This window comes from Calidris pugnax, unplaced genomic scaffold, assembly GCF_001431845.1.
Source record: "Calidris pugnax isolate Ruff unplaced genomic scaffold, ASM143184v1 scaffold4, whole genome shotgun sequence".
Taxonomy (NCBI): domain Eukaryota; kingdom Metazoa; phylum Chordata; class Aves; order Charadriiformes; family Scolopacidae; genus Calidris; species Calidris pugnax.
In genome coordinates, this window is record NW_015090781.1 from 5,807,489 (window position 1) to 5,829,067 (window position 21,579).

At 41.7% G+C, this 21,579-nt stretch overlaps 1 protein-coding gene across 4 annotated transcripts in view; it reads right to left on the reverse strand.

Annotated features, from left to right (window-relative positions):
* LOC106898323 (VPS10 domain-containing receptor SorCS1-like) overlaps positions 1 to 21,579 on the reverse strand; it is a 296,409-nt gene that overhangs the window by 201,976 nt on the left and 72,854 nt on the right. For all 4 annotated transcript variants that reach the window (XM_014959531.1, XM_014959524.1, XM_014959514.1 and 1 more), the window contains exon 2: positions 4,001 to 4,068. In XM_014959531.1, the coding sequence (XP_014815017.1) occupies positions 4,001 to 4,068 (68 nt within the window). The remainder of the gene's footprint in view (positions 1 to 4,000; positions 4,069 to 21,579) is intronic.

The following is a 21,579-nucleotide window of genomic DNA, read 5'->3' on the forward strand; positions in this document are numbered from 1 at the left end:
AGGATGGCCCCCCTTGACCTGCTGGCCATGCTTTTTTTAATACACCCCAGGAGACTGTTGGCCTTTATGGCATACGTGCTGAAGCTTCCTTACCGCAGAAATCAGCAGCACTGGAGGCCAGGCTGGAAGTGTTAAGCCTGAACTGGGCAGCTCAGAGTTCAGGTACAATGTTGGAGTGTGGGAATATCATCAATAACTTCTACAACTAACAGAGCAACAAATCTTGATTTAAAACATAAGTGCTCTGAAACTGAGCAAACACTACATCTTCCTACTTTCTGACTGAAAAGCAAAGTTTAATTACAGCTATTTTTACAGCAAGTTCCATGAAATTACTCATTCCTGACCAAATACAGAGCTACAAGAAGGCAAAAGAGGTGAATGGCAGCACTTATTGCTTGTCAGCCTCTCAGGGCCCTGAGGGAAAATGTCCTGCACATCTTTCCAGAGCATCATATTTACAGAAACAGAAAAAAGATTAGCCATCCCCCACCGCTGTCTGCAGCTCATGGATACCATAGTCACTATTCTGACATTTTTATTTATTGAAAACGTAAGCTTATCTTACTCCAGTGGTAAAAAACGTCTTCTCCTAACTCTCACAGTTTAATCCTCTTTGTGATCTGAGAGATATCTAGGAGAGGAAGAGAAATAAACCCAATACACTCAGTTAATTGCTCAGTGACAGATAATCTTTTCTCCTCCTATAAAAAGAATAACAAAAAGTAAATAAAAATCCCTCAACTAAAACTGTGGAAAAAGTCTGCTGAGAGGATAACAGCGTAATTAAAGTCAGGCCCAGCCTGATGCAAAAATCTCACTTACTGTGTACAGAAGCAGCAGCTCACTCTCTATCCAAAGCTCAGTAAGCACAGAGCCTTAGCACTCTAGAAGATTGTACAGATTCTCCCCATCTCTTTTCTCTTACTGTATTTCATCACTTCGTGTCTGTCGCCAGTGGTCTCTTAATTCATTGGTAGTTTTAGAAGGGCGATCTCCATCCATTAGTGCTGCAGCCAGCTGTAGTTAAAGTGGCTGAAAAATTACAAAGAAATGCCACCCTAGCAGGTAGTAGTGTGTTTATAAAGAAGACAGATTCATATCTTGTAGGCGATGGCATAGTTGTGTTATAGATGGTTACAGTCCCATCAGTCACAAGACTGCTTAAATCACCCAACTACACCTTCGAATGACAGATGTGCTTATAACCAGCTGTAGCATAAACGACTCGTGTCTGTGACATGCTTCTAAACAGCCCCTCATCATTCATCAACCTTTTGAGAACACACTCTGCACAAGAGGCAAGAGTGCTATTTCTTTGTCGTGTATTCAAGGCAGAGATTCCTCTTCAGTTGTGGATACCTGCAGAACTACCTGTCTATCTCCTCTACCCTTCAGAAACAGAACCCTCGACATCAGAAATCAAACCAGACGTGAATGAGATCATGCTTTCTTCCATTTCCCAGCATCAAACCTAGAGGCATGAAATAAATTTAAGTGCAAGATATTTCTCCCCTTCCCTCAATTCTCTTTTCCTCCTATCCTTTTTAGACAAGCAGGGAGATTTAAATTAACATGTCACTTATGCAGCCAGGAGGAGCAATAGCTAATAACCTCTCTGTCAGGCGCATTTAATAAAAAGATATGCCCAGCTTGTCATTTCTTTCCATCATACTACGAACAGAGCAGCTGTCCTGGGATCTTCACAGAGATATTCATTAGTGACCTGAAGGAACACTCTAACAGCAGAGCCCGACTCAGGACAGAAGATAATATAACCATCTTATATGGTGTGCTTATGTAAGACAACAAAATTGAGAAGTGACAGTGAAGTGCACTGGCAACTTTCAGAGCAGTCATCAACACTGAAGAGCTGATCAAGAATAACAGAGCACTGCAAAGATAAGTGGGTTGATTTTAACTATCCTGGTTCTCATTTAACATTTCCCAGTCCAAAATATTTTCCCAGGGATTCTGGATGGTTGGCTGTGCAACTGTAACCAAGTCCTCATGAGTGACATGTGCCAAGTGAACCTGAAGCTGATGGGTTCAAAGTAAGACAACTGGTTCCTCAAATAACCTATGGAACTCCTTGCTCTAAAATGTCACAGGTATCAAAAATTTTAACACATTCTGAGAGATATTAAAGTTAGCTCGTGGGATATTATCCTCTAGGTATCCACTAAAACAATAAAATATTCAGACCCTGATAGACATTAAACTGAAGGTTGAAGAAACCTAAGAATGAATGCCAGGAGAATACTAGGAGGAAGTGTTGGATACGATAATCCTGTTCATATATTCTTTCTTAGACTGCTTTTATGGTAACAGGATACTGGGCTAGAGGAAACAATCAGGCCATTACTACGTTATTAATCACATTCTGACATTAGGACTGTCAGAAGTCCAGAAAAGTGCACTGCCCTCACTAGCTCTAGGACTGCTACGTTGGCAGAGCCCTGGCTTCTGTACATCCTCCAGTGAAATCCCCACAGTCCTTTCTCTTTAATCAGGGTAAAATTTATGCCATTGTGGCACACTCCAAAGAAACCAGTTCTGAAACAGGCAACAGCATAAGGTCATCAGCTCAATTTTGTGTGCCTGTATCCACACACCGCAGCAAAAAGTATGTTTTCCATTCTGATGTGGCTGTCCTAAATTCAGTCCTAAACCAGTACCTCAACACAATCCTGCATTGCATCACATGAGTAAAGTAGTTCTTCAACACTGTCAGCAACAGGGAAGGAGGTGTCTCCACATAGTGAAACACCACACCTTCCTCAATGACTGATGAAACAGATGAATATTTCTCAGGGTGAAAGAAGTGAGGGTAGTATGAGGAAATAAAAATAATCAATTTCATATTTATGAATCGTCTTTCCCAAAACCATTGAGAAATGAAACAAGCGAGCTTAAATCCCCTTCAGAAAAACATTACCATAGCCACAGTCCTGAAAGACTGTTTAGTATGGTGGGTTTTTTTGTTTATTTCTTCAGGTCAGTGGATAGAGCATTAGTTTGAGTTCAAAATATACTTCATGTTAAATCCCTCCTCTGTCATTCTCTTAAAATCCTGTGCAGTTCCTTGAACAGAAAGGTTATTTATTCTATTTCTGACCCAAAATTCTTCCTTGGAAACAAAAATCCTTTCTTCAACAAGTTTATCAAAATCAAGTTCACTCTACCGAGAAGTTTTACTTTCAAATACCTAAAGCTTTCTTGCATCAAGACAGTAACCTGTCCACCTCCATCAATGACCTGCATACAAAACCCTTAGACTTCCCACTGAAGTTTCACAGATGGAACCACAAGAAAACCTCCCTTTCTTCCACTACAGCTCATGAAAGTACCACTAGGGAAACGTGAAGCAAACACCCCTTAGATCCATTTTTTAGAGAGATAAAAACAGGCACCATCTGCCCTCATTGAATCCAAATAACAGCCTTAAGAAATAGATCATGACCCAACTCTTTCCTTTGGTTCACAGAGTGCATGATATCCTTTGAAATCATGAAAGTATCAAGGCATTCCCTATAAATCAGTCTAGTTGTCAACATCACACAAGTGGAATTCAATTATCTGTTACTAATTCTATCAGTTCTGAATAAAAAGCCATTGAATACTCACTCATAGGTATTCCCCCAATCTTACTAGCACTGACTTTTCACAAGGATCATTTGGGCAGTAGACAGCCATGAGATCCTCCATGACAAGCAAGGTTAAGGCGGTTCAGTTCTCCTAAATACAACCAATTGGTTGATTTGATTCTGAAAGGGGAAATCAAATGATAGCATATCCATGGAGTAGGTTATCTAGCTGAAACAAGACAATCAGACTTCAGCTTCTTTGTCCTTGAATATGAAAGAAGTGAGAGAGAAAGGATTTAGCTACAAACCTTCTAGCACATTTTAAAAAATCCAATTAAATTCAATAAAAGAATTGTATCAGGCTCTTCCTATTTAAGTAAGGTGGTAATTATTAACTCAATTTATCTCCATACCTCCAAAGAGAGCTCTCTGTGATGCTTCCCAGGTTGTAGTCATACAGCTTCGTCAGAATTAGAATCACCTGAAGGCAAAAGAAGAAATCATGGTTAGTCTCAAACAATTACAATCTCATAGAGCTGAAATGACCCCAGGGAGGGCTTAGGATTCCTTTAACGGGTGCTTAACATAATTGAATGAATTGTTAAAAGCACTTGCCTAAACTGACATGGGAAGTATTTGCAGAGATGTATGCTGAGCCAACCAGACCTTTCCTTGCTCAACTCCTCTGCTTGATAACCCCAACAGATTCTTCCCTTAACCCCAGGAGGCAGAGTGCAGTGGGAAGGAGCTGACATGCTAGACAGTGTTTCAGGATACAAGATGAGATCTACTGTATGCAGTAGAAATAGTGATTACTTTCTGCTCAGTTTCACAACCACTGAAACTGCTGATCTTTTTCACAGCTGTGGTACACAGATAACCCACTGGCCTGTCTCCAGTCAAACTTTTTCTGGTTGTAGCAGATGATATAACACAAGGAAATGATCACCAATTTTGGCCTGGAAGACTCAGACTGGACATCAGGGAAAAAAAAATTCCATAAAGAAAAGATTTCAACACTGGGACAGGCTGCCTTGAACATCTGTAAAGCCTCCATCCTGGCTAGACAAAGTCATGGCTGACCCAATCTGCTTTGAGTGAGAGGTTGAACTATGGACCTCCAAATGTCTCTAACAGCCAACATTTCTATGACTTCAGTGAAAAGTTTTAGATTTAGCCAGAATGGAAGCATTTCCAAGTTTAGGTCTTTTATTAGCTCTTTTGATAAACAGCCTTTCCCTCCTGCCAAAACAGACACATCTAGAATACAATTTTCTTACCGGGGTAAGAAAGCAATTTTAGCAAAAAGAATTTCTAGCAATACATTTCAGCCTACTCTTTTGTTAATATATTTAAGAAAAAAAAAAATTACCGACTTTCAAGCTGATGGGCTTCTTTAACAAGACCTAGATTTTGGACATAAACTACCAGACCATTACTTTGCTACTAATTTATTTTGCATTTCTCCCTGCCAGGTCGCTGTATATCTTATCCTCCTCTCTATCCCATTAAAACTGCAGTAAATTAAAGAGGCGCAACGCTTCTTATCTGACAAAAACCCTGATCTATATACCTCTACATGATTATTTTCAGCCTAGGTTCCTAAGAAATAAGGCTCACAAATACACATCCCCCTGCTCCCTCGATAACATCGACTTCAAACAATTTGGCAGAGAAGCAAAGAACTGGAGGAAATTCAGTCCGTATAAGCTCTGTACAAGCTGGCACCAGCGTGGCAGAGGAATAGCCACGTGGCTGCTTGCACAGGGCAGAGGCACAGACCTCACCACTGTCATTTCCAACAGTAAAAACCATCCTACCTCTTGCACATTGATAACCCCAAAACAGCTACAGCAGGAACTGCCTTTTTCCAATTCACTCAACATTTAAGATAGACCAGAAAAAGCATGGCTTTGTGGGAGCTGAGGGAATAAGTGAGCACGTAGTTACTGCAATAGAGGAAGGTATAGCAGACAGAGCACACACACACACACACACACACACCTGACATCTGTTTCTACAGCACAACTTTGTTAAGTCCCTCACAGCACAAAGAGAATGCAGATAGGGAATGCACAAACACTAGTCATGCCCAGCTGATGAGGGAGAAAGGAGAGGCACCTGAAAAAGCAGTGGTTTACTAGGGCCGACTATCACCAAAACATCCTCCAGAAGAAAATCAGCTTCCCTTATCAGCTGGCTCCCATTTTGATCTCCCACATCCCATTATGACCACTGAGGCCCTCACCCTGCTAGCCATAAATAACTGGCTGCAAACATTAAAATGCCAACCCAATCAGGGAGAAGACACCCCGAGTTTGTATCTTGGTGACACTGGACAAATGGCCCCACAGAGAAATGAGGACCGTGGAAAGGCCCAGGGGAGTTGCCCGATGCTCTGGGCTGTTCCCGGCTGGGTGTGGGACAGGCCCTGCTCCTCACCCCAAGGTGGCATGCGGGACCTGGTCATGGTGGTGCAGAAGGCAGCCCTGAGGCTCCCCGAGCAGAGACGAGGATCCTGCCACAAGGTTCCCCCCAGCACCAGGCCCAGGTCCTCCCATGTGACCCACCGCTCTGTCCCTGGCTCCCCATTTCCCCAGTGGCTCCTGCACATTCTCCCCCACCAGCCCTGCCCCATGGCCCCACAGCAGCAAGACACCCCCCAGGCCCCTCTCTGGGTGCCCTGACCACCAACCCCCAAACCCCATCAAGTCCTCCAATAACACCCACTCTGTGGCAACAGGGGACTGGTCCACAGTGACCCCAACTCACCGAGTGGCATTTCCACCTGAAATAGCTCCATGGTGACTCCTGCCCTGGCCCAGGACCCCCAGGACATCATCCTCCACTACGATGGGGGGCAGGTCACACAACCACCATGACCTCCTTCTGGCAGGACCCCATGCCCTCCCTAGGCACCCTGACACAGATATCCCCTCTGTCCCCCAAAATGCACAACCCCACTGCTGTCCAGGAGGTTCCTCCCTCTAAGCCCAGTGGGTCCCACTTTGAAGAGGCAGCCAATGTGCAAAGTGCCAGCCGAGGCATCAGATGGCAGAGCTGCAGTGGGCACATGTGCTTCATGAAGGTTTGTGCCAATTAGAGCTTTTTAAATACTAAATTTCAATCTCCACCCTCCCAGGAATGCTTATCGGTGACAGCAGGGCAGCTGCCTGCTCCAGATACAGGACTGTGCTGCTGCCATCCCTCACAGCACCCTCTGAATGGGTCTATAAATCCCGTACTTATCAAATACATACAAATTAAGGGCAGGGGGGGGAGAAAAAGGAAGAGGAAGGGGTGTGTGGATAAAGCCTTTCTGAATAACTACTCTCCAGATGAATGGTAGCAGTGAACTCAACAAGATTCAGTGCCAGCCTGTGTTGGAGACCTGTCTGGAGACCTTCCATACAACGTGGGAGTTGGGCACACCCTCAGCTTCAAACCTCCCTTGGATCTGCAAAGCAGCTGGACAGTCGCTTATATCTTTTTCCAAGCCTTGTTGTCTTCTCTTGGTCCTCTCCTCCCCTGCTTACCAGAGGAATGTAAATGACTAATGAATATTTCCCCTAGTGAATATTTTGACATCTGGTAGTTTTACAAGCAGACCTGAAGATAGCAGGCACAGAAACTCAGAAGAGCAAATAGGGGAAAAAAAAACAGTGAGGTTTTACCCTCATTCTTTGCCACTGGTGAATGTAATCTTGGGGAAGACCATGCAAAGAATCAAGAAACACTTTCCCCATCTGTCAATGCCAAGAATTAGAATCAGACTAATTTACTGGAATACCAAGATTAGTAGTGGGCAATTACTAAATAGTGTGTTAAAAAGACTGAGAAATATTTTTAACAAATCACTCAGATTTTTACTTTTTCCAGCTGAGGAAAATTCAAAAATCTCAAAACTTCCATGAAATAAAACTCCATCAAGAATTTTAATCTCCTCACTTGAAGGAAAAAAAAATTATAATTGACAACCAAAAAATCATGACATGACAAAAAGTTAAAAGTGTGAATATGATAAATCAAAATGTTTCACTTCCAGAGAGCTGAAATGGCTCTTTTGTTCTTTTTTTCTTCCCCCAGAAATTTCAGTAAAAACCCACACAATCTTAGAGTGCTGTAGTTCTCAGAACTGATGGGGGAAAAAACCCAGCTGGATTCCAGCATACTTCTTTTTGGTATACCTCTAACAATCCCTCTGCAGAGACAACCCTGGACCCATTCAAATATGCATGTTAGTTGCACACTAACTACATTGGGAACTCTAAATAATATTGCTATATCCTAGCTGCTTTGTAAATTTATGATAAAATCTTAACACTTAACACTTCTAAGCTAATATTTGTATTTGACACCATGCTGCAGCATACATATGCAAGGCCAAATGCAAAGTACTGCACATGGGTCGGGGCAATCACCAGCACAAATACAGGTTGGGCAGAGAATGGACTCAGAGCAACCCTGAGGAGAAGGACTTGTGGGTGTTGGTGGATAAGAAGCTCAATATGAGCCACCAGCCCAGAAAAGCCAACTGCATCCTGGGCTGCATCAAAAGAAGTGTGGCCAGCAGGTCAAGGGAGGTGATTCTGCCCCCCCTGCTCTGGTGAGACCCCACTTGGAGCACTACGTCCAGCTCTGGGGCCCCCAACATAAGAAGGGCATGGACCTGTTGGAGGGGGGCCAGAGGAGAGCCATGAAGATGATCAGAGGGCTGGAGTACCTCTCCTATGAAGACAGGCTGAGAGAGTTGGGGTTGTTGGAGAAGAGAAGGCTCTAGGGAGATCTTATAATGGCCTTCTAGTATCTGAAGGGAGCTACGGGAGAGATGGGGAGGGACTCTATCAGGGAGGGTAGTGATAGGATGAGGAGTAATGGTTTCAAACTGGAAGAGGGGAGATTTATATTAGGTACTAAAAAGAAATTATTTACTCTGAGGGTGGTGAGACCCTAGAACAGCTTACTGAGAGAGGTTGTGGATGCCCCATCCCTGGAAGCGTTCAAGAGTACTAAAAAGAAATTATTTACTCTGAGGGTGGTGAGACCCTAGAACAGCTTACTGAGAGAGGTTGTGGATGCCCCATCCCTGGAAGCGTTCAAGACCAGGCTGGATGGGGCTTTGAGCAACCTGGTCTGGTGGGAGGTGTCCCTGCCCATGGCAGGGGGGTTGGAACTCGATTATCTTTAAGGTCCCTTCCAACTCTAACCATTCTATGATTCTACGTGCACCAGTTTGTTGGTTAACAGCTTAGTTATCTCCACTTAGCTTTATATTGGAAAGCCCTTGGAAATAGGGTATCTGCGCTCTCTCATTTTTGTGCACCTGTATAAGCTCCTGAATATCTTTAAGCCTATCTCTAGTTTCGGCAGTCTCCCTGTGCCATTTACTGTGATTCAAACACTAGCAATAGATCTGCTCAAACACATATGTGCAAAACAAACAAGTCATTGGGCAGAAAATTAGTTATTTCTGCCCTAGAGTTCAGTATTCTCTTTTCCCCTTTGTAATGATATTTGAGTAACCTATGCAAGGCCATGATTTTGGTTATATTTACTTTTTCAGAAAACATATTTCTCCTTTGCTGTTCTCATTTCTTTGTTATTTAGCCTGCAAAGGTTAGTTCATGTTTAAGATTGTTTCTTTTTCTTTTTTTTTTCTTCTTTCTGTGGCTGTCACTATGCAGCACTGAGGAACCTAATGAACAGAGACATGCATATTATGTTGCTCTAAATGTCAGAGTAGGGGCTGTGAAGAAGCATAGTAATGAAAATATTGTCTCACCTTTTTTTTATTTCTTCCTTTGTTTTTGTTTTCTGGCTCTGTGTGTGTCTCTGCCTTCTTTACCACTTACCAATCAATGCAAGATAACAAGAGCAAGAAGAAAAGAACAAGCAAAGTAGAGATACAATGAAAAGAAGCTGAAAATCCAGTCTTATGCCAGCTCTGCTGTGCATACAGATAACCCATCCTATTGCACAGAAATGCAAGGCTTCAGAAAGTCTGTTCATTAGGATCAGCAGCTGAAGTGGGTTATTCTGCCACAGCATGTACGGAAGAGAAGGAAAGAGAAAGCTCCATAATTTCTGCATTGGTAGCTCAGAGCAAAAGGTATTTGATCCTGGGTTTACCACATCCCCGGCGAGTGCACTAGCCATGAGGTATAGCGCTAAAAATGTTTTGTTTGAGTTATTTATACAAAGTGGAAAAGCCCCAGCAGGAAAGAAACAGACAGAAGGTTTGGTGGGTTAGCACACTTACCTGGGAAAAGACAGACTGACAAAAGAGGTACTTTATACCTGGCTAACCAGTCTCCCAGAGGAAACCAGTTCCTAGTGACTATTCTAGGAAGGACAGGGTATTTGCATCTTAGATGCTGTTCTTCAAACAAAAACAGTATTTTTCAAGGAAAATTCACTTTGTTAATCACTCGCAAGATGCGATTGCTTTTTAAGAATCTTTACCACTTACCAGTGGGATGTGAAGGCCCATCTATTGGTTTCAAGATGGAAATCAGTGACTGGACAGAAGAGAGTGCTCTGTGAATTTGCCAGTTTAGGCCCAGGAGGCTCTTTGCTATCTTGGAAGAAATTCTAGGGCAGGCATGGCTAAATTTCTTCCAGACCTATGTTCGCTCATGCTCAACTGGTCCACACTGTTGCAGTGCACCCTTCCTTGCACTTCTGACTCAGGTTTAATGCTGAATTAAATCTCCGTCTTGACCTTGCTTTCAGCTTCTCAACAAATGCGTCTACCAAAGCTCCCACAGGGTATCAGCCAAAGCTTGTCCTTTCCTGCAGCACCAGTTCCAAATGTAATGCAAGGATTACCTTTAACCTGACTTTTCTCCCCTGGCAAAAAACATTTAGTGTCAAACAGGGCTGAACTAGCTGGCTAGGAAGGTAGTGAACAAAAGTCCACACGCTGCTGTGGACCAGGCTTCTAACGCATTGGGAAGGGAGCAACAGGATACATTCTGTGGCTGTGTAACTCATCTGCTGCTAATGATGTGTGTCCAGAAAGGAAGCGAGCAAGCCCACACTGAGCTATCTTCTGCCACAGCTACACAGAAACCCGTCACTGAGCCAGCTAATTGCACACTAGGTCAGGGATCCGTAACACTTCGCACTACTCACTGACAACTGCAAATTTACTCCTGGGAACGCAACATGGGAGCAGTACATTAAAACGTGTCCATACTTATTCAAACAAGGACGTGGACTGGAACCACTGCTGTGCTTAAGGTTTGATCACCGTTACTAAATACCCAGCGCACAAAGTGGACTGTGATGTTCCATCTCATTTATACCAACAGCACTCTCATCCTGGATACATTTTATCAGCTGTATTCTCACCGCTACCCCCAAAACGCTTTCCACTTTACACAGCACAACAGGGTACTAAATTCAAACAAACAACTTTTATAGCTCCGCGGTGATAGAGATTTTTCAAACAGAAAAACACAATCAAATTTTTAAAGGTGTTCAGTGTAACTTCTTGGGCTCCGATTTTTACAGCGTTACCTCTAGATTGACCTAAAAGCGTGCCACAAAGATTGGTCCTACAGGATTCGAGTGCCAGTTTCAAAATCACAACAGGCTTTTGCTTATGAGAGCACAAAACAGCACCTCTGCTTCAATATTTTCAGACTTCCATGCCTTGCATGTACATTGCATCAGTTTCAGTCAAAACTGCAGCTGTTCTGGGACAAGCCACAGAACCATTTAGTCGATAGTCCAGTTGCCTGAGTTGTGCACCACCAGCTCCCACTCAGCATTATTTGGGTACAGACTGTTCCTTACTCAACGTTTTGTTGAAATCATTTGAAAGTGCTGCAAATGTTATATTTCATAAAATGCTTCTAATGCCTGACCACAAGCCACTCAAGGCAGCTCTCCGAATCAGTTTGAGAACCAGTTTCTTCTGTAGGCTGTTAGTGTGGTGATCAGACATCTCTTTTTGACCACTGAAGTCACAGGTGAAAAAGGAAATGCTGCCCTCCCCCAGCCACCCAGTGAAAACCTTCAGGATGTTATTCTACCCTGACTTCTTGTACAGAACTTTTCTGTATCAGACCACAGACTTTTCTGTATCAAACCACAGCTCTAGCAGCATGTTCATTTCCAGCATAGGATAACTGAGATAGTCTTCATGAACTCCAGCATTAGTCCTGTATTGGAACACAATAACCTGACAGAAAGCTTCTAGTTTCAGTCATGTGCCAGCTACACACTCTACACTACGACCCAATCTTCAGGATGTGCCACAATTTGAGAAGAGAGCAGTTACAACTGTCTTCCCTCTCCTCTGGTGCTCTCCACCATGCGAGGAGCACGCTATACATCCAGAGCATCTGGGACCCAAAGCACCACGTGTGCAGTTTGGTTGCTCTGTTGTTACGAGCTGTAAATGTTTTGGCAAAGGGACTGTCTCACACCTGCATGGAACACAAGCAGTCTTCAATATAACAATACTCTGTTAATTAGGTACTGTAATACATATAGCCACGTAAAAAATGGTAATGGTGTCACCATCCTTTACAAGACCCTCCTGATGAAACTGTCAGGCTCCCTTCTAATTGGGAAGAGAGAAACAAATATCCAGCCACAATCAAGACAGTTTAAGTACACCTCAGTGTGCAGTGATCCATGAACCCCTTATTAAACTCTAGAGATCTTTCCCATCGTCTGCTTAGCAGGAACATAAGTCAATAACAAAGAAGCACTAAATTAAGGTTTTGCAAGCTTGTTGGTCTTCTATAATTGAGCAGGAAACTAAACGACTTGAAGCTTTCTTATGCATTATGTGTTAATAAACCATGTTTGTCAGGCTAGACTGCAGTGTTTCAGCCTATGCACCATTCAAAAAACTGGAAATAATCAGGCAACCTATCTGTTCCCTTCATCTCTCCCTTTCCAATACAACACAGAACTTTAGGACTTGGTAAAAAATGGGGAACGCGATCAGAACACAGGAATATTCACAATGAGCCCTTTGGTGAGGCAGCTATGCGCAGAAATGTTTTCAAATAAATTCACAAATAAGTCTGAATAATTCATGACTAAGAATTTTACAGGCTGCTCATGAATAAAAAAAATACAAACTCTAGAGAACTCATTATTTGGGACAAATTACTTGTACAAATCTTGTTCTTCGTATTATTATTTTTATTTAGTGATTTTATGCCAGTCAGCAAGTATCAGGACCTCTAACAACTATGCAAGTACCAAGAACTATGGAGACTTGAAGACTTTGTGATTTGCTTTCCACCTGGACTGCAGATCAACAGGCTTCCTTATATAAACACATCAACAGGCAAAGGAATAGAGGAAAAGCATGATGACAGAAGCAGCCAGCCACATGGTTACACAGCTAGACTACAAAATCCCTGTTTCACCAGTCTTTGCTGCGAAGCATCCATAGAGTAAAAATCCCTTCATTTTTCTGCATCCTTCAGGACAGAAAAAAAAGTTTGATATTGCCCACTATCCCATCTGTGACAGAAGGTGACAGTAAACATTTAGAGAGAAAGCATTAAAAATTGTCCATGTAGAGGGCCATTCTTCCCTTAATAACTTTCAGCAATCAGATTACGCTCTTCCCAATTCAAAAACTATTGCCACTATTGTGACTAGTAATAAAAAGCTCAAAGAAAGCAAGCAAGGTTGATCACAGATGTAGAACGGCCTTTTTTTTTTAATGAGAAATGGCTCAAACTTTCAGTCCAAGAGACAGACAGCAAAGGAGATATGAAAGACATCTCTGAAGTCGTAAGTATCCTGAATTGATTATTCACTGTTTTTCAGTACACAAGACCTAGCAAAGCAATTTAAAATGGGAGGTTCAAAATACTACATATCCACGTGGTGGGAAATTCCTTCTCACTGTACTTTGTGGATCCTGAAAACATAATGTCAGTTTCAAGAGGAGGCAGGAGAAATTTAAGTAAGAAACGTACAATGAGGTCAATTAAATGCATTTTAAAAAATACCTAACACAACATTTGTGCAAGATTTTCTAAGCATGCAATTTTAGCCACTGTTGGAGAGGGAATATGGTCAAGTATAACAATTATTTTGGTCTTATAGCTACCATAGGTAGCTTTAGCCCTCATGAATTTGTCTAAATCTCTTTATAGTTATTCATATTTTTGGCACTGTAAAAACACACCTGTAGGCAAGAAATTCAATGTTTGCCAAACATGGATACTTGTATTTTCTTTTTTAGTCTTGTGTAATTCAATCAGTAGAGCAAGATGTATGGCAGTTTCTATTCTACTCAGCTTACGGGGTCCCTGGCATGGTGACAACTTTTAGGGAATACAACAATACGAATTCTAATAAAGTGAGGCAAAATGAGGCATCTCTCTCAAACCTTGTAAGAATAGCCCCAGTCTTCATTTTTGTCATCAGGGTGAAACATAAATTTGTTATGGTCTAAAAAAGAATTTTAGCTACTACCACCAGCAAAGCAGAGAGAAGGAAATAACGTTTCTGTAATAGGTACAGCCCCAAGGTCAAGACACTGAGTCACTGCTGCTCCTGTCTCCAAAAGGAACCCAAACCTAGGCCTACCTCATTCCAGAAAAACATCTTAGCCTCTGACATGCTGAGTAACTTATACAGGGGAATTAATTCCCTGCTTTGAGCCCTTTTTCCAACATTAAAATCCATTTTCACAAATTCCCTTTTCATTCAATACGAATCTGTTTCATGGAAATATTTCTGAGCAGCTCCAAATGTGATTAATGAACTTAAAGAAACCACCCCCAAACCTGATAAAGGGAGTAAAAGGAAATTCCAGGGAGTAAATTACTGTAGGGATAAAAAGCAGAGATATTCAGGTTCCAAAGTAAATGCAATAATAGATTTTCTTCCAGTGGCAGAAGTAGGCAGGAAAGAGGGGAAGGAGGACAAAAACAAGGGGGAAAACTGCCTGTCATCATGAAATGTTTTAATACAAAGGCAAATAGTTAAGAAAGAGACAAGGTTCCATTTCAGAAGACAAAAGTTGGTATAGAGAGAATCGATTACACGCTATAATTGCATTGATGCTTAAAAGCCATTAGCATGAGAGTCCTGTGCATGTTTCAAGAGGGAAATGAAGTCTTCTATTTATTCATTTCACTGAATACCCACATAGGCCTTTGGGGGATTACTTCAGAATTAAGACCAGAAGAGGGTGAAGCCCTAAACTACTTGGAAGGAAATTTCTGCTCTTACACCCTATTATATTCACTGTCAATCAGCAGCTCTTGCTCAAACACGCAGTTACTGCCAGTGATTTAGAGTGGACACCCAGAAAGGGTGAAAGGGTCAATTGGAGCGAAGCACTAAGCTGTTCTGTGCCTGGCCTGCTCTCGGGCTTGCTATTGAAACACTCCGAGACATTCAGGAGGCTCTGAGCTCTGCCAAGGAACAAAGATTTTAAGTGCTGAGAAGCCATTTCTGAAGCAAATTTGGAAAGCCTGCCTATCTACAAGTGAAAACTTGCTTCGGAGGAGCTTCTCAGACACCTGATCTTCTGTGCAAACTAGTGCCCTAGCACAGCCCCTGGCAGCTAAAAGAGCTGCAAACAACACTCAGAAAAAGAGGGAGCATGCAAGAGAAGACTTTATGAAAACATGCCACTCAGCCATTAGGATCCTACTTTTCAAGCTATATTTATGGTGGTGCCTTCCTGGTTAAGACCCAGAAGTTTCTGAAGGACTCAGAAATACCCATAAACTCCAAACACACACAGTATTTCCCAAACCAGTAATCCAAGCTTCCACTTGAACGTAATTCACCCAACTCTGTCTGAAGACAGAATGAAGAGGAAAAAAATCACAAAAGGCAACGACGTTGATAAAAGCTAAAACTAGAGGTCTTTCCTTGAGACAAAGGGCACCCTGGGCAAAGACAAAGACTATGAGTGGGGAGAAACACAGAACAACAACAACAAAGGTATTCATGTGCTATAAACAATATCCAGATTGCTTATTCTGGAGCTCACTACAGAATATAAAAATGAAAAATTAGCATGCAATGAATAATTTATTTAGCACTTTACTGTTGTTTGAACAAATCACTTTCATGAAAGCAATGTGTATTCAAGCAATAAATCACTGTTTAGCACTCTGTCACAAGGAAAAGATACTACTTGACAGAATTATTGAATGATGTTGCATGGTCACAAGGCAACTACAACAGAGATAAGGATGCTGTCCTTGAGTAATAGACTGCCTCCCTCTCACCCCAGGGAAGAAATTGAATCTTTAAAGTAAAACTTTCATCTGGGGGCAGCAGGAGTAGTGAAACTTATGACCATAAGTGCCTTTCATCTTTAGGTCCCCAAAGTGCCTTGAAAACATTAATTGATCACTCCTAACAGCAGCTCTGTGGTGTAGGTTGGTTTTATTGCACACATCAAGCATACAGAGTTTAAGAGAGTTTGTTATGGGAGGCAGGGAGGGAATGCTTGCTCCAATGAACTCCTGGGTCTTCACTCTTGAAATCCTTCTTCCCTGTCCTCTAATGCATGGAGAGATGGACTTCATAAGGTCCTGACCTGCTCTAACTTTACATCACAGCTTCCACCCTGTCTAGCTCTAACAGGGCATGAGTCAAATTCAAGCTTTCTATTTCCCCTTCCTGCAATTCTACTGTCTTTTTGCATCAACAGAGATGGGAACATACACTTTTTCAACTGACCTTCTGTCAGTGATGAACAACACTAAAACAGATACGAGGTAGGTTTCCCAGAAACTGAGAAAAAAAACCAAGTTTGATATAGAGATTATTTTTATTCAGCACAGTCATTTGTTACACTGTTAGAGACATCTATTCTTCCAAATACCAGTTCACCTGCAAACACTCTTCTAGCACTCCCTACACATCTTACACTAACAAATGACAATAAAATGCATCACTCCATCAACAAACATGGTAGGTCTCATCTTATGGATGAGACCTTACAACAACTACCTTATAACAACTCCTTTGTTAATGGAGTTAAATTAGAAATTAATTTAGCTCAGGCCTGGGATTCAGAAAGTGCCTTATGCGCTCTCTGGCCGCCAACACTAATTTGGTCACTTGTTACTCCTCAATAGTGCTAAGAAGAAAAGATGCAAAATCAAGTCCTTGTGTTCTCAGCTTCTCCCAAATCAGCAGAAATCTCAGGGCCAAACTCAGCACAAGACTTACTTTAGTTTGTGTGTAATCACATGAACAACAAAACAAAGCAAGAATTTACTGCACTTGGTTTGCCATAAACAAGTGAGACAAACCATCTATTCAGCTTCCACCCACTGGTCACCATGGTCAAGGAAGTGGGAGGATTTAGGGTAAAACAGGGCTTTCTAGCAGCTATGAACAGATTCACCACTTGCTCTAGAAAAAGACAGGGCAGAACATCAGCACAACTAACCTTAACTGATTGGATGTCTTTATTACTGAAAACTAGATCACCCCAGAACTCCAAGAGTAATGCCAGTCTCAAAAAGAGACATTTCATCCATTGCCCACTACATTTTGTCATCTGAAATTTGTCTGATTACACAAGAAAAGTTCTTCAGTTCCTTGCATTCTTTCACCCACTCCAGCTGCAAAAAAATATGCCAGTAGCAGCTGTTTGTAATAAGCTGGAAGGCATCTTGAGACCAATTGTAATGCAAAGGTCATATTTTCTGAGCTGTTTATAGACAGTAATTTGTAAGGTTGTAATGTCACATGTTGTCAATAATTCAAGGTGGGAAATTGAAACAGTTAATAGGTCATCAATTCTTCACTTCCCTACCTTATCTCTTTCTCCCCAAAGGGCTGTTAAACCGTGTTTCACCTGAGCATATTCCTTGAACCTCAGACTCAAAGGTTTAATTTGTTTATGGAAAGAAACTTACATCTTACCATCCTAAGTAATCCCTTAACAGGCACCCAGGGATCATAACAGATATAAAGTGTGCACTTCAGACTTGGGATATAAATTCCTGTTAAAGGTCTATTCTCACTGGGGTTCTATATCTGTAGTACAGGTTGATGCTGTCAGAATGAAAACTGGTGTATTTTAGCAAAGCGAGGACGACTTAGTGAAAAACAACTTGTTAAAGAAAACGAGATATGTTCAAAGTAAAAACCTTCCCCCAGTTCTTTTGGGGAAAAAAAACCAAAACACCACCCCATCACTAGAACATGAATGACAAGTTTTTCCTTTTTCCTCTTCCCACCCCTCTCCCTCCCCACCCAATTTACAGTCACCAGCTAAAGATGAATCAGCTCCCATCAGCATCAACTCTGACAGCCAGTCAGGGCAAACCTAGTAATTGCCACGAGCATTGATAACAGCCACGTATGTAGTTTGCACTTTGGAAAGCTTCACCCACTGAGAGGGATCTCTTGCTGCATTCCCACCTAGACTCCTGATGAAATCAGTGCTGGCAAAACAATACTTTGGGGAAACTAAAACCATCCTACAGCAGCAAGAAACCAGCAGCACTGATTAAACTTCCTCATGGAGCAGATGACACTAACCTTAAAAACGGAGCTGTAAGGGCATACCCACATAGAAAGACTAAAATTGTGTCTATTATGTCAAAATAAAACAAGTGTAGCTGTCCACAAGATAGGATTCATAGTCCATCATCTGAGAAGCCTGAAATTGTATTGTGATAGGGAGATATATCCACCTGATTAGGGAAAATTCCTCCAGAAAAAAATTGTTAGAGCACAGCCACATACATATAGAAAATGCTGACGAGTGTAACAGGACTGAAAGAAAGACAGAACCATGCAGGACACATAACCTGCTACTGAGCCTCCACTCAAAAGATGAAATCAGCTGCCCATGAGCTTGTTCCCAAGTTACATGCACCAGGTGCAGGCTCACCACTGGCCAAAGTTTGCAGACAGTTGCTTGTGTTCAACTACACCCTCCGTATATGAAGACTGTGTCTGATCTTTACCTCCCCAGGGTTCAAAGCACATTCAGCTCACATTGTCATGCATTTGGGCAGGAGCCCGACAGAAACAAATGATTCCATCTCTTAATGGGCTATTTATAACTACTACATAAGTCAAGACATAATAACACTAAATATCTTTAGGGAAGGTATTAGGCCTGAGATACTCTCGGCAGCACTGTTGCCAAAATGACAGCCCCCTCAAGTTAAATATATACATATATATATATATATATATATATATATATATATATATCTCCCAAGGTTTTTATTCTTTAAAAAGGCTCTCCCTTTCCCTCCCCTGCAAACTCCAGTCTCCTATTTCTCTTGCTATGTTTTTTTAAGTATGCTGGAGGGAAATGAGGGGGGAGACATTAGAACTGTTGGAACAGGTGGAGGTTTTCCACCAGGCAATAAATGATAGGAACTGCATCCCTTCAGGACTCTCAGCAACACCAGAAAGGATGAGTGGGATAAAAGAAGGATAAAACAGAATAAAAGAAGGATAAAACAATCAAGACACTGTAATTACAAGACATTCTGACCTGGGGTCCTTCCTATCTGTCAGGAAGAGGACTTAGCTAGATTTTAGCTGCCTTCTAGTTATAAAATAAGAAGAAAGGCACATGGATATCTCCTGCAGAGAGTTCATTCCCTAAACTTAAGAAGCAGAATGGTAACTTGTACCTCACATCTCCTCTTCCTCCCAGCACACATTTCATCAGGAGGCTAACTCAAAAGGAGGGGGAAGTCAAAGCATATTACAAACTAACGCACAAAAATCTTATTAACTCACTAAGATGTATGACTAAGATCCTATTATCTGAAGGATAACAAACCTAAGCTGCCTTCTGCCTATATCCTCAAGGCTTTGGAAGAAATTGCAGGAGAGGCATGGTAGTCCCAAGTGACTGGTGACCTTCAACTTAATTTCTTCTCCTCGTCATTTACTGTCAAGAGGGATGATGAAGGGAGAGATACTCTTAGTTACTATATATAAATTATTCTAAGTTTGGGGTTTTCGTGGTGTCTTTTTGAAGTGAAAAAGCCAAGTCATGACTTCCTCTGTCTGCAGAAGGCAAAACCAAAACAAAACATTGCTGGGTGGAAACCTGTTACCCAGAACTGCAGCACCCTGACCATTTCTTATGGCAACTGACCAGTGCTGTCTTCCAGGTGGAACACTGATGATTTATAAACTTCCTAAGGAATCTGATGTCCTTTTGGACATCTAGATATGAGGACAAGAAACAGCACTGGTTTGGTCACTCCCACTAGTGAGATAATCTTTGTTCTCTAAAAAAGAGTAAGCTCCTTTGTCCCTCCATCACTTCCTTCTGCAGAGAAGTGCATTGTTGTTTCATCAGTTGTATCAATGCATCAGTGAAAGCTGGAGGAAAGAGAACTTATTTTGCGCTCTTCTGAGAATTTCAGACTTTAAAACAATGTTTTATACTGAAAATATTTGTGTTCCAGGATTTCTGGGTGTCCTTTCACAGCATGTTAGCAGCATATGAGTTCCTTCCTACAAACACAGAAGTATTGATTCCCAAACTCTATGGGCAAGATCCATCCCTTAAAGTCCAACAGGGGATCCAAACACTTAAAGCTGTGACAGGTCAACCTGGGAACACAACAGGCCTGGCTTAGAGATTTAATTTCAGAAGCCCTCAACAGTTTGAAAATTATTTCTTCACCCTCATATTCTTCTTTCCTAGAAAGGAAACACTTTCTGAATGCAAACCTCCAGCTAAATAAGTCTCTCTCACACTTATACCATATTTCTGATTTTCCAGCATTGCATTCCCAAATTCAAGCATACCCACTTATCTTTCCACTCAACCTTAAACTTCATCCTGTAGCAAGCCAATCTGCCCTTGGCCTCACCTGAGAAGGCATTTTAGATATGTGAATTTTGCCCCAAAACTGGACATGGTTTCCTTTCCTCTCTCACCTGCAAACCATAATCCCCCAAAAAACACTAGAAAAAATATTATGGATTAATTAATTATAACGGAGAATCCTCCTGAATTATTTCTAACAAACTTTCAGCCCCATCACCAGTTCACTGACCCATCTACTAAACTAATTTGTCTTACAGTTACACTCAGCCATTTATCAAGACACAGGTACGGAATGAAGCTTTATATTCCACTCCCTTTGACTTATGTTTTACATTTGACACGTGTGCCTCCAGGGAAGCACATACATTTTTTTCCCCAGACCCCCTGCTGCTTGCTCAACACCTGTTCTCAGGGAGAATGGTATTTCCATATTTTTGCCTTTGAGCTACCCAAGCAACTGAGAAATAGGTCTTATGGAAGAAAAATATTCTCATCATGTCACCTACCACCTTTATCCTCAGCTGGCTGTTCTATAAAGCTCAGTGGGGAAAGCAGATTATTAGCCTTTACCCTTGGCTTGCTGTTAATCAAGCAGCTCAGTGTTGTAGCATAAGCACCACTAGCCATATAAGTTCCCCAAAGAGATTAAAGAGGTAGGAGAGAAACTGATATCACTCTGTAAGTTTCCAGTGGAGCACCGATAATTTCCACCAGTTGGGGATATCATTCAGGGAAGGCAAGACACTCTGAGGAATTCCTGCAACTGGGGTAATGCACTCTGAAGACCAGCTCTTTACCTAGTGGAAAGCAGCAGAACATCATGAATTATTGCCTCCAATTTCCTTCACTGAAAGATTTGCCTCACTAAGAAACAGACACAGCTGGGAAAGCCCAAATGAAAGTGATATGGTACCCAAGGGCTGTGCTCTTCTGCCTCACAAACTGCACTAAGCCCAGGAGACCTGAAAAAAGTTTCTAAGCTGCAGGAAGCTCAGCTCTCCAAGGACTTTCCCTTATTTCTTTTTTTCCACTGCAGAGAAAGTTTAATGCATACATTTGAAGGCTACACCCTAAACTGGAACAAAGAAAAAAACTCTGTTAGTATTGAACTTGGTAAAATTAAATTTGTAAAAAAAAAAAAAAACCAACAACAAAAAAATCCCCTAATGAAAGCCACATCCTAATTTGCAAAGGACAACACTGATGCTGTTT